Source organism: Acipenser ruthenus, chromosome 30 (genome assembly GCF_902713425.1).
Source record: "Acipenser ruthenus chromosome 30, fAciRut3.2 maternal haplotype, whole genome shotgun sequence".
NCBI lineage: Eukaryota > Metazoa > Chordata > Actinopteri > Acipenseriformes > Acipenseridae > Acipenser > Acipenser ruthenus.
Window position 1 is genome coordinate 4,111,823 of NC_081218.1, and position 17,347 is coordinate 4,129,169.

The following is a 17,347-nucleotide window of genomic DNA, read 5'->3' on the forward strand; positions in this document are numbered from 1 at the left end:
GGCAGCAGTGTGGAGTAGTGGTTAGGGCTCTGGACTCTTGACCGGAGGGTTGTGGGTTCAATCCCCAGTGGGAGACACTGCTGTTGTACCCTTGAGCAAGGTACTTTACCTAGATTGCTCCAGTAAAAACCCAACTGTATAAATGGGTAATTGTATGTAAAATAATGTGATATCTGTATAATGTGATATCTTGTAACAATTGTAAGTCGCCCTGGATAAGGGCGTCTGCTAAGAAATAAATAATAATAATGTTGGTCCAATATTAGTAGAATTCTGGGGTCACCTTGCTGGAAAATATAGAACTATGGACATTGATCTATAGTAACTGTTTTTCATGGGCTCATCCAGTTGATATTTCCTGTAATAACCTTCTATATCAGATAGTTTGTAGCAGATGAAAATGATGAAGGTTAAGATCAGCTTGTACCATACAGCACCCGGTACAACATTCTCTATTTATACAGTAAGTGTTGAGAGACCTAGCATCCACTAACTGTGGTGTGATTCAAATCCAATGACCGGGTGAATCACACTGTTCCAAATTATGAGGGGCTGCTAAGTGGATGAGGAAAGTCATTTTGCGCATTCAGCTCTTACCTTTAGGTATAAATGAGCTTTCATTCCCATACATTGATCTTAGTAATATAAACCCTGCATCACTCATGAGGATAGCAATAAACATCCCAGTCGACCCTGTCGGGGGCTCGCCCGGGTTATTCTCTGTCCTCATGAGTGGAATAGCTACTCCATAAACGTTCATATCCTCTATATACTATAACATTACATTATTAGGGATTTCACTTGGCATTTTCGATACTACACAGCTGTAGAGATTAACAATGCTAGACAGTTGTGTGGTGGCCCAGTTGCTATGGCTTACATCTATAGGGAGCTTCTGCATACAGCATTGAGGCTGACATCACCTGATAAGGGCCGTGCCAGTCCTGTGCATGTGCAGGTTGAGGAGGGAGGGATGGAGATGTGGTGATTCTCTGTGCCAGTCCTGTGCATGTGCAGGTTGAGGAGGAGGGAGGGATGGAGATGTGGTGATTCTCTGTGCCAGTCCTGTGCATGTGCAGGTTGAGGAGGAGGGAGGGATGGAGATGTGGTGATTCTCTGTGCCAGTTCTGTGCATGTGCAGGTTGAGGAGGGAGTTGGAAGGGAGACGTGGTGATTCTCTGTGTCAGCCCTGTGCATGTGCAGGTTGAGGAGGAGGGAGGGATGGAGATGTGGTGATTCTCTGTGCCAGTCCTGTGCATGTGCAGGTTGAGGAGGGAGTTGGATGGGAGACGTGGTGATTCTCTGTGCCAGTCCTGTGCATGTGCAGGTTGAGGAGGGAGGGATGGAGATGTGGTGATTCTCTGTGCCAGTCCTGTGCATGTGCAGGTTGAGGAGGGAGGGATGGGAGACATGGTGATTCTCTGTTCCAGTCCTGTGCATGTGCAGGTTGAGGAGGAGGGAGGGATGGGAGACATGGTGATTCTCTGTGCCAGCCCTGTGCATGTGCAGGTTGAGGAGGGAGTTGGATGGGAGATGTGGTGATTCTCAGCACAGCTGGTAACAGCCTGAGAGAGCCAGCTCCCAGGGCTAGAGTGAGAGCTCGGCTGCTCATCTCTCTTCTAATTGGCACTGCAGTTTATTTTTCTGTTTCCAAAAGCATGGATAGGTTTACATAATTTCACATTGCTATTTATATAGGGATTATAGGGAGTGTGTGCACACATGCTACCCGTCACAATGCACTGAGGTAATAGCAAGGTGTTACTGGCTTGGCACTTTTGTGGTTTTCCTTACCAAATGCTCTTCAGTGACAATGCAGACAATGGAAACGGCAATGGTTCTGTACTTGGGTGCAATGAAAGCTACAATTGAAATTAAATATATGGGTCATTGATACATTGATACAATATATTTCCAGATATATTTTTAAGTTTTCTTGCAAAGAGACAACATGTACATTTGATAATATATGTCTTTTTTAATGTATTAATTTGAAATACAAAATGTATTTTCTAAAAATATATATTGTAAATGTATAGCACAAACTGATACATCCACTAATGAATACTAAACATTGTTAATACCAGGTTTTATCCCAATTTATGAAGCAGTTTTCCAGATATATTCAAAACTGTAAGCCTGACTTACAGATGGACAAATACATGAAAAGACCCCAATATCTCCAGAATCGAATACTCTCAATACCATGCTAATAATGTTAAACCCAAATTTCATCTCGATGGTGATTTTCCAGGTATATGAAATAATGTGTGACAGAAGTACCACTGCATAATATCCCCTTCGCCAGGGATTTCAACCACTGCAGGGCATAACAGTGCGGTAAGCACAAACTGCACAAAGGCATGCTGCAAAACACACAGCATAGATTATTAAACAAGTAATGATATATTAAAACATGATAGCATCCCTTAAATATGAGTATTTCATATGGTGGGATTCTAAACGGTCCAGCGTTTGTAAAATAAATATATAGTGTGCCTAACTGTATTCATGGCAAAACTACATTCAAACCACCACCAGATGATTTTTTTTTTATCTCAGCCTTTTCACAACCTGGCAGTCAAAGTCAGCGGTGATTGCCCAATATTGTGCCATGCCTGACTTTGCCTGTCAAATCGCAGCAGGGAGACTTTGCCAGTTTTCCTGTTGCATTTGGTTTATTTCTAGTGAGTGCTGTGAAGGCCCACGTCTTGCATGCTGATTGAGACAAACACATTCACACTGCAGATTCTATTGTGAGCATCCTGTCAACAGGTAGAGCTAGAAGCAACAGCATGCTAACTATACCCTTCCCAGGTGATCTTCAACGGCAGACAGGGGCACTGCAATGGCAGTGATTCTGTACTGAGGAGTAGTGGGGTCACTAGTTTAGCTACAATGGGATGAGGTTGCTATTGGTAGAATGGTACCACAGTATGTAAACTATACACTTCCCAAATGATCTTCAGTGGCAATGCAGACAGTGGCACTACTACGGTAATACAATGGTTCTGTACGGAGGGGCAATGGTAGTGTAAGTATAGGGCAGCTACAATGGGATTAGACTGCTAGTGGTAGAATGATACTACAGCATGTACACCATACCCTTCCCAAATGATCTTCATTAGCTATGCAGACAGGAGCACTACTGTGGTTCTCTACAAAGGGGTAACAGTAGTACAAAAAGGGGGACAAAACTGAACCAGGTAACTACAGACCAATAAGCCTGACTTATATTGTATGTAAACTTATGGAAACTATAATAAGATCCTAAATGGAAAATTACCTATATGGTAACAGTATCCTGGGAGACAGTCAGCGGGGGGAGGTGGGTGGGGGGCCACCGGACACATAACAACACACACCTGACCAAAATAAAATAATTTGCTCTGTATGAAAGAATCCGCTACCCAGTAGCATGAAACCCTGGGATCCTTCAAGAAGCTGCTTGATGAGATTCTGGGCTCAATAAGCTACTAACAACCAAACGAGCAAGATGGGCCGAATGGCCTCCTCTCGTTTGTAAACTTTCTTCTGTTCTTCTGTTCTTCTTATTATCAAAACATAATGGAGTAATATTACGTTTAAGTAAGTCGTTTTACATCGCCTTTAAACTGTCTTACTATCATGTCAGAATTCAGTCTTCATCCACCGAAATAGCATTTATTTTGGGTGCAGAAAGCCCTTATTTGATAAGATAACAGTGATACAGGGGACCTGCAGTACAGCGATTCTACTGAGGTACAATGGAGGAAGAAAGGAGCAAGAGGAAGGGGAGGCTCACAGAACAGAAAGAAAGCAGGAAGAATATTTTACAAAAGCCCAGCTGCACATTTTGTTGGACGAGGAAGCAAAAAAACAGATGCTATTAGGAAAGAACAGCAGTAAAGCTGGATATTCCACAAAAGGAAAAATATGGATAAAAATAAGTGAGACGGTTATGCCCTGGGCACAGAAGTACACAGTAGATAAAGTTAAATTCACATTTAATTATCTAAAGTGCTTTAAACTATTAAAATGGTCTGATTTGCACACAGGTCACTGATAATAGCAGTGTACAACAATATGACACAGGTATCACTAAAATGAACAGTAGCCTCCTATATTATTATGATCAATACCTACATACTGTATACGGGTGCATTGTTTTGGAATTATCATGCCACACCCCAAACTAATAGTATTACCATACTATAAGCTCTAAAAAACTAAAAAGACACAGTATTATGTTTTACAAGAAGCCATGTGTCTCGGAGCTCTCTATAGTTAATGTGATAATTGTTCTGCTGCAATATGAACAAATCATGGCATGGCCCTGGGTAGTTTTCTGAAACATTGGTAATTAAATCTTCCACATCACAGATCATTTGCACTTTCAAGCAATGCAACTTGTTCCTGTTTCAATACATGACTTCAGCATGAGTTGGGTAGAAAGGCTAGTCCAGTCAGCAGCACCACGGTTTCCGGTTACTTGGAAACGTGTGACCTGGATTTGTTGCTGCTCTTCCTCGGTGGTTGGGAAGTAACTGAAATCTGAAGAACCTTTCAATAACGGCAGTTATTATTTTGGAAAGTGGTGACTGTGATAAACCGTGTCGATCTCTCTGAGTACCTGTGTGTCTAACCGGGCCGCAGTGGGGCTGGAGTGGACTGGGGCGTCGCTCTGCTGCTGTCTTTGTAGTGGGGTGGTGGTTTATTACCCCAGTCAACACTTTTGTTTTTTATATTTTATTGATAGACACTCTTCCTGGATCCCAGTCGCAACTTCCATTCATCCAGGGTGCACAGCCTAATATTAATCACACCTATATGATATAAATAACTTATTTATACTGTATCACAGCTGTTGGTCTTGTGACTCGTTCATTGCAGTGTGCACTGTTAACACAGACCTTCACAGACACTGGTGTACTTAAACCATTTCATTTAATATACATTGAAAAAAACAGCACTGTATTTCTAGTTACGCTTTAAAAAACAACGATAAATGTATTCTTCTAATTCAAGTAACTGATTTAACTGTGCCGTTAGTATCTAGTTTTTAAATATCCTTCAAGTGCTTGTAAACATTTGTTGGTATGTGCATTTTAACTCAGCTGGTATTTAATTTTTGTTTAACATAATATTTTGTTGTTAACTGGTTTTACTGTAACAGTTGTTTTATTTTAGGACACCCCTGGTGTCAAACCCGTGGCATAGAAATGTTTTATACTTAAAACTGGTACTGCATGACATCTTGCTGTGCAGGAAGCAAGGTCGGTTTTAAGAAGCTCATTATGTGTTAATAATCTTTAGCAAGTTTTGAAAATAATTGTGTAGTTTACTTGAAAGAGTAAATTTACTTGAGAAATGTACTTGAAAGTAAAAATAGGTAACCACTTCTAATGTGTAACCCTCACCCTAACCCTAACCCTAACCCTAACCCTAACCCTAACCTTAACAACTTACCCTCTTTAGAAAATTACTCAAAAAACACACTTATTCATTGCTGAGCACCATTCCGTTCTGTTGAAAAAAAAAAAAATGTGGTCAATTCTGGTCTCCACATTACCAAGAGGACAGTGAGGCCTTGGAGAAAGTCCAGAGCATAAAGGACTGAGGTACAAGGAAAGGTTGAAGGTTACCCAAGAACAAATAAGACTTGATTAAAGTCTTTAAAATCTTAAAAGAAGGACCAGAGAACACAGTTGGAAATTACGAGGAAGGGTAGGAGGCACTTCTTTATACAGTGATGGGTGAATGGGTAACCCAGGCATGTTGTTCATTCTGAATAATTGGGATCCTTTAAGACCTGATCAGTCAGCTTGTAAGAACTGGACAATCACTGGACCTCCTCTTGTTTGGAAATTATCTAATATTCTCATGTTCTTACAGTGTTTTCAGATGGTACTACTGTATTATATGCACTACATAGATAGATAGATAGATAGATAGATAGAGAGATAGATAGATAGATAGATAGATAGAGAGATAGAGAGATAGATAGTACTGTACAGGCCTAGAAAAGGCTACAATGACATTAGCTTCTAAAAACAAGGGTTTACATAACCAAGTTAGTGCTGAGGTCTCCAGTGACGAAGCCTGCTTTACTCACTAAAGCTGAAAGCTAATCAGCAATGACTCATGCTTTTCTGGGGTAGAGAGAGAGAGAGAGAGAGAGAGAGAGAGAGAGAGAGAGAGAGAGAGAGAGAGAGAGAGAGAGAGAGAGAGAGCGCCACGGGTAAACCAGAGCCATATACTACAACTCAATTAACCTGTGTGCCTCACACTCAATTTCTCACATTGATAGATTGTTGAGCTCCTAACAGCTAATCATTTAAATTGTTTTCTAAGGAACCATTCCACCTCTTTATAGACACGTCTTTAGGAGTCAGACACCAAGCTTGTTTGAAGCTGAGCTGTATAGGATTGGATGGACCTGGGAATACGAGGATGGTTCTGTAGTACTGACACTGCTAGAGAGCAGGGGGAGCAGGCCTCCACTGGGAGCCTGCAATGTTGTGTGAGAGAGAGGCTTCTTATTACAGAAGAGGCAAGCCATGGGCAAAACCCTAGATACACATACGCGACGTGGCACACCTTCTATACACTGTAGAACATAAGAACATGAGGATTTATGAGAGAGAGAGGCCATTCTGCCCAGCAGTACTTGTCGAGCTCTTAGTAGCTGGATCTTTAAGGATTTAAGGCTAGACCCATTCCATACACTCACCACTCTCTGTGTAACGAAGTGTTTGAAGTCTGTCTCCTCTTCCAACTATGTCTCTGATCCTTTCTGTGCAAATATTGGCTAAGGTTTGTCAACTTGTAAGATGTTAAATGGGCTGTCCTCACAGGATTTATTTGTCATGCAGATGCATTCTGCGAGTCACTTTGAGACACTTTGGGACAGCAGAATAGCCGATCAGGCGCTCAGCTGGGAAGTACCTCCATATCTGAGACTGCCCACATTACTGAGGTTTCACAAGAAACAGCCTCAAAAGTGACAACTTTCTCTGGCCTATCCCAGCAGAACAATTTAGACACCTTGCAGGTGTAACGGGCAGTGCTGTGTGAGACACCGCCCTTACGGATTCTGTCCTGTCCCCTGTCGGTGAGAGGAGATGAGGTTACAAGCTCTAAAACCATGAATGCAGAGGAGCCCGGCTCTTTTGCACTGTGGTTATGACGCTTGCTGGCGGTGCACAGGGTCGCTGGTTCACACCCAACCTTCGCCCTGTTTCACACGCTTGACACAATGAATCAGTGCACCCTGGATGCCTGTGGTGGCCCTGCACCCTATTAGGACATAAGACAATTTACGAACGAGAGGAGGCCATTCAGCCCATTAAAGCTTGTCTGGTTCCTAGTAATCGATTGATCCAAGTGTTTCTGCCTCAACAACATGACTTGGTAGTCCATTCCATCCCCTCACCACTCTCTGTGTGAAGAAGTGTCTCCTTCCGTCTGTCTTAAGTCTGTCTCCACTTCATTTCCTCTGGTCCTGGTTTCTGAACTGCACTGAAAATGTTGGTTCAGGTTAACTATGTCAACTTCTTTTAAGATTTTAAAGACTTTAATCATGTCTCTCCTGATTCTTCTTTGTTCCAGGCTAAATAGATTCAGTTCTTTCAGCTCAGTCCTTTAAACCCTGGGATTAGTCTGGTTGATCTTCTTCGGACCCTCTCCTAATTTAAGTAGTAGATAAGAAACATGAGTGGTCCAAGGACAGAGCCCTGCGGCACCACACTGAGTACATGGCCCCAGTTAGAGGTTTCCTATGTTTTAGCCAGTTTTGTATCCACTTGTATGTACTGCCTTGTATTCCCGTGGATTGCAAATTGAGGAATAGCCTGTTAAGTGGCACTTTGTCAAAGGCTTTTTGGAAGCCCAGGTATATGATGTCAGAAGCTCTTTCTGTGCCCATCGTTGCAGTGACGTCTTCAAAAAAGTCTAAGAAGTTTGTCAGACAGGAACGCCCTTTGCTGAATCTGTGTAGGCTGTCTCCTATGATGCCGCTGCTGCATAGATTCTCCTCTGGTCTCCATGGTTTGACATGTTATGGAGGTGAGGCGGATGGGTCTGTGGTTTCCTGGTCCTGCCTTTATTTTTTTGTTGTGGGGATTCTTTTCGATGGATTCCCCCAGGTCCATTCCTCATATATAGTTTTGTGTTTAAAATGTATTCTTTACTAGGGAGTTTTCGTGTATCGCGCTCACGTGCACTCAGCACAGCAGCTTGTAAAGTGAGGGATAACACACGACAGGGTGTGCGTTGTGTTGCATTGTGATAATTAGCTTCCAATCAGCTTTTAAAACACTCAGCGTGGAGGTTAATTGCCACTGATAGGTACACGTTTGTAAAAGTGAGAATAGAGCAGCTTTTCTTGTTTGGCAATCAACACATTAATAAACATGTGTGTTTTGATTTATTAATACCTGCCAACATGTATTTCTTAAAGGTAATTAATCTGGAACTATGAATATCAGCACACCTCTACCCTACTTTTTCAGGAGGGATGTAATTAGAGGCGCACCACACTAATAGTGATTTTTATACTGTCCTCATTCCACATGGTGACATGGTACTGAAATTCCAGAAATTCCACCTGGCCCAGGCTTACTGTGCATCAAAGGTCAAATATGCAGGTGACTTTATTAAACATGCCAAATACCTAGGAGTGCACACACATTAATAAACGATGTCAAACTATGGATATTAAACTGACTGCCTGCTTTGGTGGCACTGCAATCTATATGGTGGGTTCTTTAATCATGTATTTAGTTGGAAACAGATATTTCTACACAGTAGAATGTGTTATAGCAAAGCCAGCCAGACAAGGTAGGCAAGTGTGAAATGAGCTCTGCCTGCAGAAAAACAGTCCTTGATTGATGTTCACGAGAGAATGCTTCTTTCTGTGGAGTTGGATTTCCAGAATTCTGACATTTTCCACACTCAGCACATTACAAACTGGCAGTTCCAGGCTTGTCAGAGATGTCAAGCTAAAGCCTCAGATGTATTGCATTCCTGATGCAAATGCACCACATAGCAGCCCAGCGATGACCTCTGTTGATCTACAGGGTGCGTGATTGTATCAACCAGAACTCCAAACAATCAATCAAACTGTAAGAAACGACAGGGTGGATTCTATCAAGAAATAATGGAGAGTGTTGCAGAGTGTCTTCCCTGGTAAAGACATCGCCATGTGGTGTGCACGGTGAGTCATTCAGTCAGGTGAGCGCAGGGGTCCCTGAGTGTCTCCCCTGGTAACGACATCGCCATGTGGTGTGTAGGGTGAGTCATACAGTCAGGGGAGTGCAGGGGTCCCTGAGTGTCTCCCCTGGTAAAGACATCGCCATGTGGTGTGCAGGGTGAGTCATACAGTCAGGGGAGCGCAGGGGTCCCTGAGTGTCTCCCCTGGTAAAGACATCGCCATGTGGTGTGCAGGGTGAGTCATTCAGTCAGGGGAGCGCAGGGGTCCCTGAGTGTCTCCCCTGGTAAAGACATCGCCATGTGGTGTGCAGGGAGAGTCATACAGTCAGGGGAGCGCAGGGGTCCCTGAGTGTCTCCCCTGGTAAAGACATCGCCATGTGGTGTGCAGGGTGAGTCATACAGTCAGGGGAGCGCAGGGGTCCCTGAGTGTCTCCCCTGGTAAAGACATCGCCATGTGGTGTGCAGGGTGAGTCATTCAGTCAGGGGAGCGCAGGGGTCCCTGAGTGTCTCCCCTGGTAAAGACATCGCCATGTGGTGTGCAGGGTGAGTCATTCAGTCAGGTGAGCGCAGGGGTCCCTGAGTGTCTCCCCTGGTAAAGACATCGCCATGTGGTGTGCAGGGTGAGTCATACAGTCAGGGGAGCGCAGGGGTCCCTGAGTGTCTCCCCTGGTAAAGACATCGCCATGTGGTGTGCAGGGTGAGTCATACAGTCAGGGGAGCGCAGGGGTCCCTGAGTGTCTCCCCTGGTAAAGACATCGCCATGTGGTGTGCAGGGTGAGTCATTCAGTCAGGGGAGCGCAGGGGTCCCTGAGTGTCTCCCCTGGTAAAGACATCGCCATGTGGTGTGCAGGGAGAGTCATACAGTTGGGGGAGAGCAGCGTTGCATTGCCCAGTGAGCTCAAGCGGACACCTGCATGACTGGCCTTTGTCCTCCAGGGATCGTTAGGTCGCTGGCATCCACTGACCCGTGCTAAGGGAATTATTTGGCATTATAAATTGGGGAGAAAAACTGGTAAAAATAATATATGTTGCTTTCATGTTATTTCTATTTTGTTGAGCTGTTAAGTCAAACTTTCAGACAGGATACGTATTCCATTCTGTTAATATTTTATTTTAAAGCATGTCTCTCTTGCACGTTAAATACATTAATATTCTATATTTAAAAGCCTCCTAAATTGGAAATGCTTTACACTTCATTTCCAATGGTTTTTTAAACACGTGAAACCAGTGTTAAATAGCTGCTGATTTGTTTAGTTTGAAATTACCAGCGTGTCTTTCGTTTCTTTTCAATTTCAACATTTACATTTGAATGTCCTTGCCAGCTTCTGTAATGGTTTTGATCAAATCATGCGTCTCCTTGTTCGTGTTTCGATATTCACACAGGGAAAATGAACCTCAAGTAATAGCCAACACGGAAAGCTACAGTGGTAGAAACCAATTTAAAAAAAGCGATGTAGCTAACAAAATAAAATACATACATTTTCCTGTCATGTACATCAGTTTATTGTATAGGTCTTAAATGCACAGCATACATAAAACACATGTCTTAGGTAACATGTATTTTAAAACATGATCTATCTGGTATTACACTGGGTTAAATAAATATCTGTTTGCAAGCCTTGTACTCAGATTGTCCTGCACTCCCTGAGTCATTTCACCTGTAGCGTGAAACTCTCCCCACCCCTTGAGGGACCTCCTTTCTGTCAGTAACTAAACAGCTGCTCCCCTTAATGACTGATATGCTTTGCAGCCAATAAGGTATTGTGATTCCTAAGGGGAAATGACAAGAAAACTAAGAACTTTCTTTCACCTAATGTAGCATCAGATATCATGTTTTAAAAAGAAATTACATGTTTGCTGTGTTTCTTTCAAAACGGCACTGTGGCAGAGCAAGAGCCCTGTCTGTAAACAATGTGGGTGTATGTATGTGTTTTGGTGGTGGTTGGCAGGGATGGGGTTAATTCCTGTTCCTGCCAAAAACATGTGAGAATGTGGCTGTTCCCAAATGGAATAATTGGTGCTAATTGGGAACAGCCACTATTTAGAGACAGGACTCTTGCTCCGTCAAATGCACATTTCTATATATATATATATATATATATATATATATATATCGAATAGAAGAGCACTAAGATTTATGAAACAATTTTGTTATCTACAATCTTTTTAAAAAGCACCAAAACCCTGTGAATAAGGAGCACCGTGCACAGCCAGGGCAGCACTGTTATTAAGCGAGTCTGAAAGGTGTTTAAATTAGTCTGGAAGATATATTATTCTTCAATGAGAACTGCAAGCTCTTCATCTTTATATTGCTGACACATTAGACAGGGTGCGTCATGCTTTGCCTTTGCAATCCAACTGAGCAGCAATGTATCTTCTGTGTTGGTAGCGACAAGCAGGTTGAATCTACTGGAAGAGAACAAGAGTGATGACACGGTAATAGGATTAGTCTGCTTTATAATGACCCTGTAAGGGTCTCCTATTAGGTAATGAATTTGGGGGGGTCTGTCATGTGATATGTTCATTTTCTACAGTCCTGAAGTTGAAGGAAAGGCTTCTATATTAATGGTATCATTGGCCACCATCTAATTTGGGATTACTGATTTTTTACACTTGGTTGTCCACTGAAAACATTCAGATACATGGTTAGGTCCCATTATTATTATTATTATTATTATTATTATTATTTATTTCTTAGCAGACGCCCTTATCCAGGGCGACTTACAAGATATCACATTATTTTTACATACAATTACCCATTTATACAGTTGGGTTTTTACTGGAGCAATCTAGGTAAAGTACCTTGCTCAAGGGTACAGCAGAACTGGGGATTGAACCCACAACCCTCCGGTCAAGAGTCCAGAGCCCTAACCACTACTCCACACTGCTGCCCTCAACCTTTATACAAGTTTACAATAGTAAAAGCACAGCAAAGTGTATTAATGCTAGTGAAAGCAAAGCATAGGTAAGCACGGTAAAGCATAGAGGGGTAGAGAGAAGCATATTAAAAAATACAGCAAACCATGGTAAACTGTTAAATTTATAGTATAACCATGGGAAAAATATATATAAGATATAATACATGCTATTTTGAAAAGATACTGCTAATCTACAAATGTGTTGAATATGTATTGTTCTGCAGGTACTGTAAATGCATAAATTCAGCCAGAAAAAAAGTAATTTAAGCTAAATAAAGGTTGACATTTTCATCTTTAAAATGCTCAATCTATTATTATTATTTATTTCTTAGCAGACGCCCTTATCCAGGGCGACTTACAATTGTTACAAGATATCACATTATACATGATTTCACATTATACAGATATCACATTATTTTTACATACAATTACCCATTTATACAGTTGGGTTTTTACTGGAGCAATCTAGGTAAAGTACCTTGCTCAAGGGTACAACAGCAGTGTCCCCCACTGGGGATTGAACCCACAACCCTCCGGTCAAGAGTCCGGCGCCCTAACCACTACTCCACACTGCTGCCCCACTATTTGACTTAGTTCCTTATAGTTTTACCTTTTTAGAACTATATTAATTTCCTATTAATGGTACTTCTACAAACTAAAAGATCCTTGATTGTCTGAACACTAAAACAGCCCTGGGAATTTGTCATGCTGGGTGTAAAACCCTTCAACTTAACTGATTTCATCACTAAATCCCCACAGGCCTACGCATGCTGACTGACTAATAGATTCATAGAGTAATACTCCACACATACGGAATAATTTTTAACATATTGCAGAATACATGTCAGGGTGGTCATTTGCAAAACAAAGAAATCAGTTTTGTGACTGACTGGCAGGTTGTCTGTTTGTCCAGTGAAAAGGCTTCTGGGAATATCAGGGTAATCAACACACAAACTGAACATCCTTACGGGGTCGTTGTTATTATTATTTATTTCTTAGCAGACGCCCTTATCCAGGGCGACTTACAATTGTTACAAGATATCACATTATTTTTTACATACAATTACCCATTATACCGTTGGGTTTTTACTGGAGCAATCTAGGTAAAGTACCTTGCTCAAGGGTACAACAGCAGTGTCCCCTACCAGGGATTGAACCCACGACCTTCCAGTCAAGAGTCCAGAGCCCTAACCACTACTCCACACTGCTGCCCATGTGTTTTTAAAGGTAGAAAGGAAAGGGTTCAAACATCCAGTATCATACTTTACTCTTCATAGTGTACTGTACATGAAATCTTTTTCAATCAACGTGCTACTTAAAAATATCACCGACGTTTTGTCAAAAGACTGCGGGAATCAGGTTTACAATTGAAGTGACCTGTTGTTGAAATACTGCCACCATGTCACTTGAGGAGAACTACTGGTTAGCTTTTTTTTGCAACAACATTAGTCATTAAAATCCTGTTTGTTATAAACATTGGCAAATGATGTATTTGAAAGTACGTTTTCAGGATATGTGGTCCTGACCCACAGTTTTGAATAAAAGGATAAATATTGTCCAAACAAAAAGAGAAATTGTAGTCTATACATACATTTGTCAAAACGACAGTTGTTATAATGTTGTAACACTAATAATAATACTATTAATAAATGTTTATAAAAAAAAAAGAAAAGTGGAGTGTTGCTCTATTTAATTTTTTTTGCAACCACGATATACAGCTATGGCCAAAAGTTTTGCATCACCCTATAACATTAACTAATTTTGCTTCATAAAGTCAAATAAAACTTTCTTAATAATGTTCCATCAAAACATTACACACAAAAGACAACATTCCTCCGCCCAGGAGAGCAACCACCAAGAAAAGGTGTTAAAACCAGTCCTTGCCCAGGACAACTGGAAGCTGCTAGAGACTGGAAAATGCTGGCAGATGTTGGTCAATGGCTTATTTTCCCACCTGAGATTGCCACCACTAACCTTCGACCAGATATTGTCTTGTGGTCTGGATCAGCACGCCTTGTTCACCTGGTAGAGTTAACAGTGCCATGGGAGGATGCTGTAGATGAGGCGTATGAGAGGAAGAAACTATGGTATGCTCAACTAGCCACTGAAGCAGAACAGCGAGGATGGAGAGTCCGGGTTTACCCAGTGGAAGTGGGTTGTCGAGGATTTGTGGCACACTCTACAACCCGGTTTCTCAGAGACGTCGGATTCAGTGGCCAAGAGTTGCGTCGCACAGTGAAGAACTTATCTGAAGCAGCAGAGAGGAGCAGCAACTGGCTGTGGTTGAGACAGAAAGAGTCTGGTTGGGGATCTCAAGCACAATAGAAAGAAATAAACGCTGATGTATGGGTAAGTAAGCTGGGCTGCGTTGAGTGGGGGACGGAGGGGGGTGATGCTGGGACGCCAGAATCACCGTCGAGCCCTCTTGAGGTGTCGTGGTCTAGTCGACGAAACACTGAGGATGGAAGGTGCCCACTTGAAGACCCCAGAGATGTACCCTACTTAGCTCAATCCAGACGGTTGTCATGCTGATGCGCTGGGGAGGCCGCACTGTGGTTGATCCCCGGAGCCAGCATCGCAGCCGTTATGTGTGCTGATGCACCGGGGAGGCAAAATAAGCTGATCCCTGGAGCCAACATTACACTTCAGCCATTAACACCAGACAGAAGGATATCTACATCATCATATGGAAGGAAACGTAAATGGATGGAGACACATATGGATCACATTAGTTTACAGTAAAGCTACGTCTTAGTTGGTGCTTATCTTGGCGAGAGCCGAGTTCAAATCAGCATGAAGTTTTAACATCTACTCTCGTGTAATGGAAATCATGTTAACATATTGAATTACAGTTTTGCAGTTTTCCATATACTAAACAAAAAACAGACAAAAATTGAAAACTGTAACATTTTGAAATCCAACATGAAATACTGTACTGCTATTATGGCTTCCTGGAAGACCTTGCGGTGTCATTGTGTACTTTCTTAAATAATTAAATGATGTTAAATAAAATATTTAAATTATGTTCATGTTTAAATTTTTTCAAATGATGTCTCAATACTACATTTCTAGGTGATGCAAAACTTTTGACCATATCTGTGCAAAAAGGGATGTTTTTCAGAGTTGGTTGAATGACAGTTGGGAGTGACCAGGCTTCTGATGAGAAACAGGGCCCAGTGTTCACACAACTGAATGCTGACCGCTCACAATCAGAGCGCCTCGTGGTATTTCATTTACTGTGTACAATTACCCTTGCAGCAGGCTTCTCATAAAAATAACAATAAAACATTTTAATACTAGAACCACCACGGCAGTGATTTTGATGCTGTTGTCTGTTCTTGACTCTTCCTAAATCCATGTATTAAATTCCCTGATGGCAGGATTTGAAAGGCAGGATTACAAAAATAAAAGAAAAGTTATAATCCCCTCTACCTAGAACCGCCAGAGCAGTCATTTTGACTGCCTTTACAATAAGGCCTTTTTTATTTTGAATATAACCTACAATATTCTATTTAATTTTTATATACAAGCCCAGGGGTGCTGGAACTAGGGGTGTTGACTTTACATGGCTTCCATCATATACAAGGGTTACAGTTTCGTTCAATGGCTTTCAGCACCCCCACTTTAAAAATAGTTCCAGTGCCACTGTACAAGCTTGCTGTTATCTCTACTGGACTTCAATCAATTCTTTCATTTTGTACAAGGAATGCACCGGGGAAAATATCAGTAGGAGAGGTTTCATCTTGAAGCTAGCCACAGCGCTTCAGCAGAAACATTTCGATCAGAAAACTGCAAAGCTGCAGGCTGCAGCAGCTCAACCTAGATTCTGTGCTGCACTGAGTGACACATGCAAGCAAAAACATATGTTACTTTTGTTTTAAATTAAAAACTACTTTTGTTTGTGCATATACCTGTTTACACACTAGTTTCTTTTGAAATGTTTATTTTATTATAGTTTTTCATTTTTTGAAGTAGTGCTTTATATGTGGTAAATTAGAAAATAAACTATTTTATGTTTAATTGTTCATTTAAATACAGCGTTTTGTCTGTGCAGATGTTTGATATGACGTGCTTGAATAACACTTTTGAGTTGTATCTGATAGTTTGTCTTTAATTTCTATTCGGTTCTAGTGTTAATGGTGTTTAAAAATACAGATATAAAACATGTCTAAAACCAATATGTTTAAGAAAGAAGATGCTAATTCAAGGACTGCAGCCAAAAATGAAAACATACCACAAAGCTTTGGGATAGATGGGAGATGCCAGACACAGTTCATAATACAAAGTACTGAAAGTTATTTCAAGTGCTCTGGGAAGACAGGAAACAGCACAGCATGGTCCAATACATCTTACAGGTATTGGTATAACTGATATGGATGTGATACTTATTTCATCACTAAATTCCAATAGAGCTCCACATGCTGCCTGCCTATCAGAATAATAGAATAACACTCAACACATTTCAGTGCAAATTACAGAATACACGTCCGGGAGGTCATTTGTAAAACAAAGAATCTACTGTACTTCTCCAGTGAAAAAGGTTCTGGGAATATCCAGGACTCCAGGAGTATGAACATCACTATGAGGTCCGAGTTTAAAACAATGTATTACTCTCTTACCAGTGTGTCATTCATGTTATTTAGTTTCCAATTCTTTGTCTGTTTTTCATTACATCATTTAAAAATAAGCTCAACAGGGTTCATAGCTGTTGAAGACTGTTTCATCAAGCCTTAGTTAAGTATTCCACCAGGGCTTTTTGTGTCATCAGTGTGATAACATTGGTTAGAGAGTGAGACTACTTGGATTATTAGTCTCACTTTCAACACCTGTGCGAGCTTCCCTCCTCACAATTGCGTTAATAACAAGATGCAGTGAGTCTTCCATCAAAGACTCTCTCCCCTCTCTTCCTGACATTTGTTCAATATGCAGCATTCATGTAATGTACACGTGTGTAGAGTGCCTCCCTCTGCTTTCTCCTCCCCAGCATGCTTACTGCAGTCGGAGCTGGTGAACTATGAGCGTGTGAAGGAGTACTGTCTGAAGCTCCTGGGAAAACAGAAGGATAACTTCAAAGCCATGTACCGAGCAGGCATCGCCTTCTACCATCTGGGAGACTACGACAACGCCCTGCTCTACCTGAAAGAAGCAAAGAGACGAGAGCCCACAGGTAAGACTGCGGCCCGACCGATACCAGCACAGCTTCATACAGCACAACACACTGACACTGTGCAGCCAGA

General features: G+C 41.7%; 1 protein-coding gene across 1 annotated transcript in view; it reads left to right on the forward strand.

The window, feature by feature from the left end:
• The window catches only part of LOC117395298 (tetratricopeptide repeat protein 9A-like), a 41,891-nt gene that overhangs the window by 12,066 nt on the left and 12,478 nt on the right, over positions 1-17,347 (forward strand). The window contains exon 2 of the mRNA XM_033994174.3: positions 17,095-17,277. Coding sequence (XP_033850065.1) covers positions 17,095-17,277 — 183 coding nt within the window. The remainder of the gene's footprint in view (positions 1-17,094; positions 17,278-17,347) is intronic.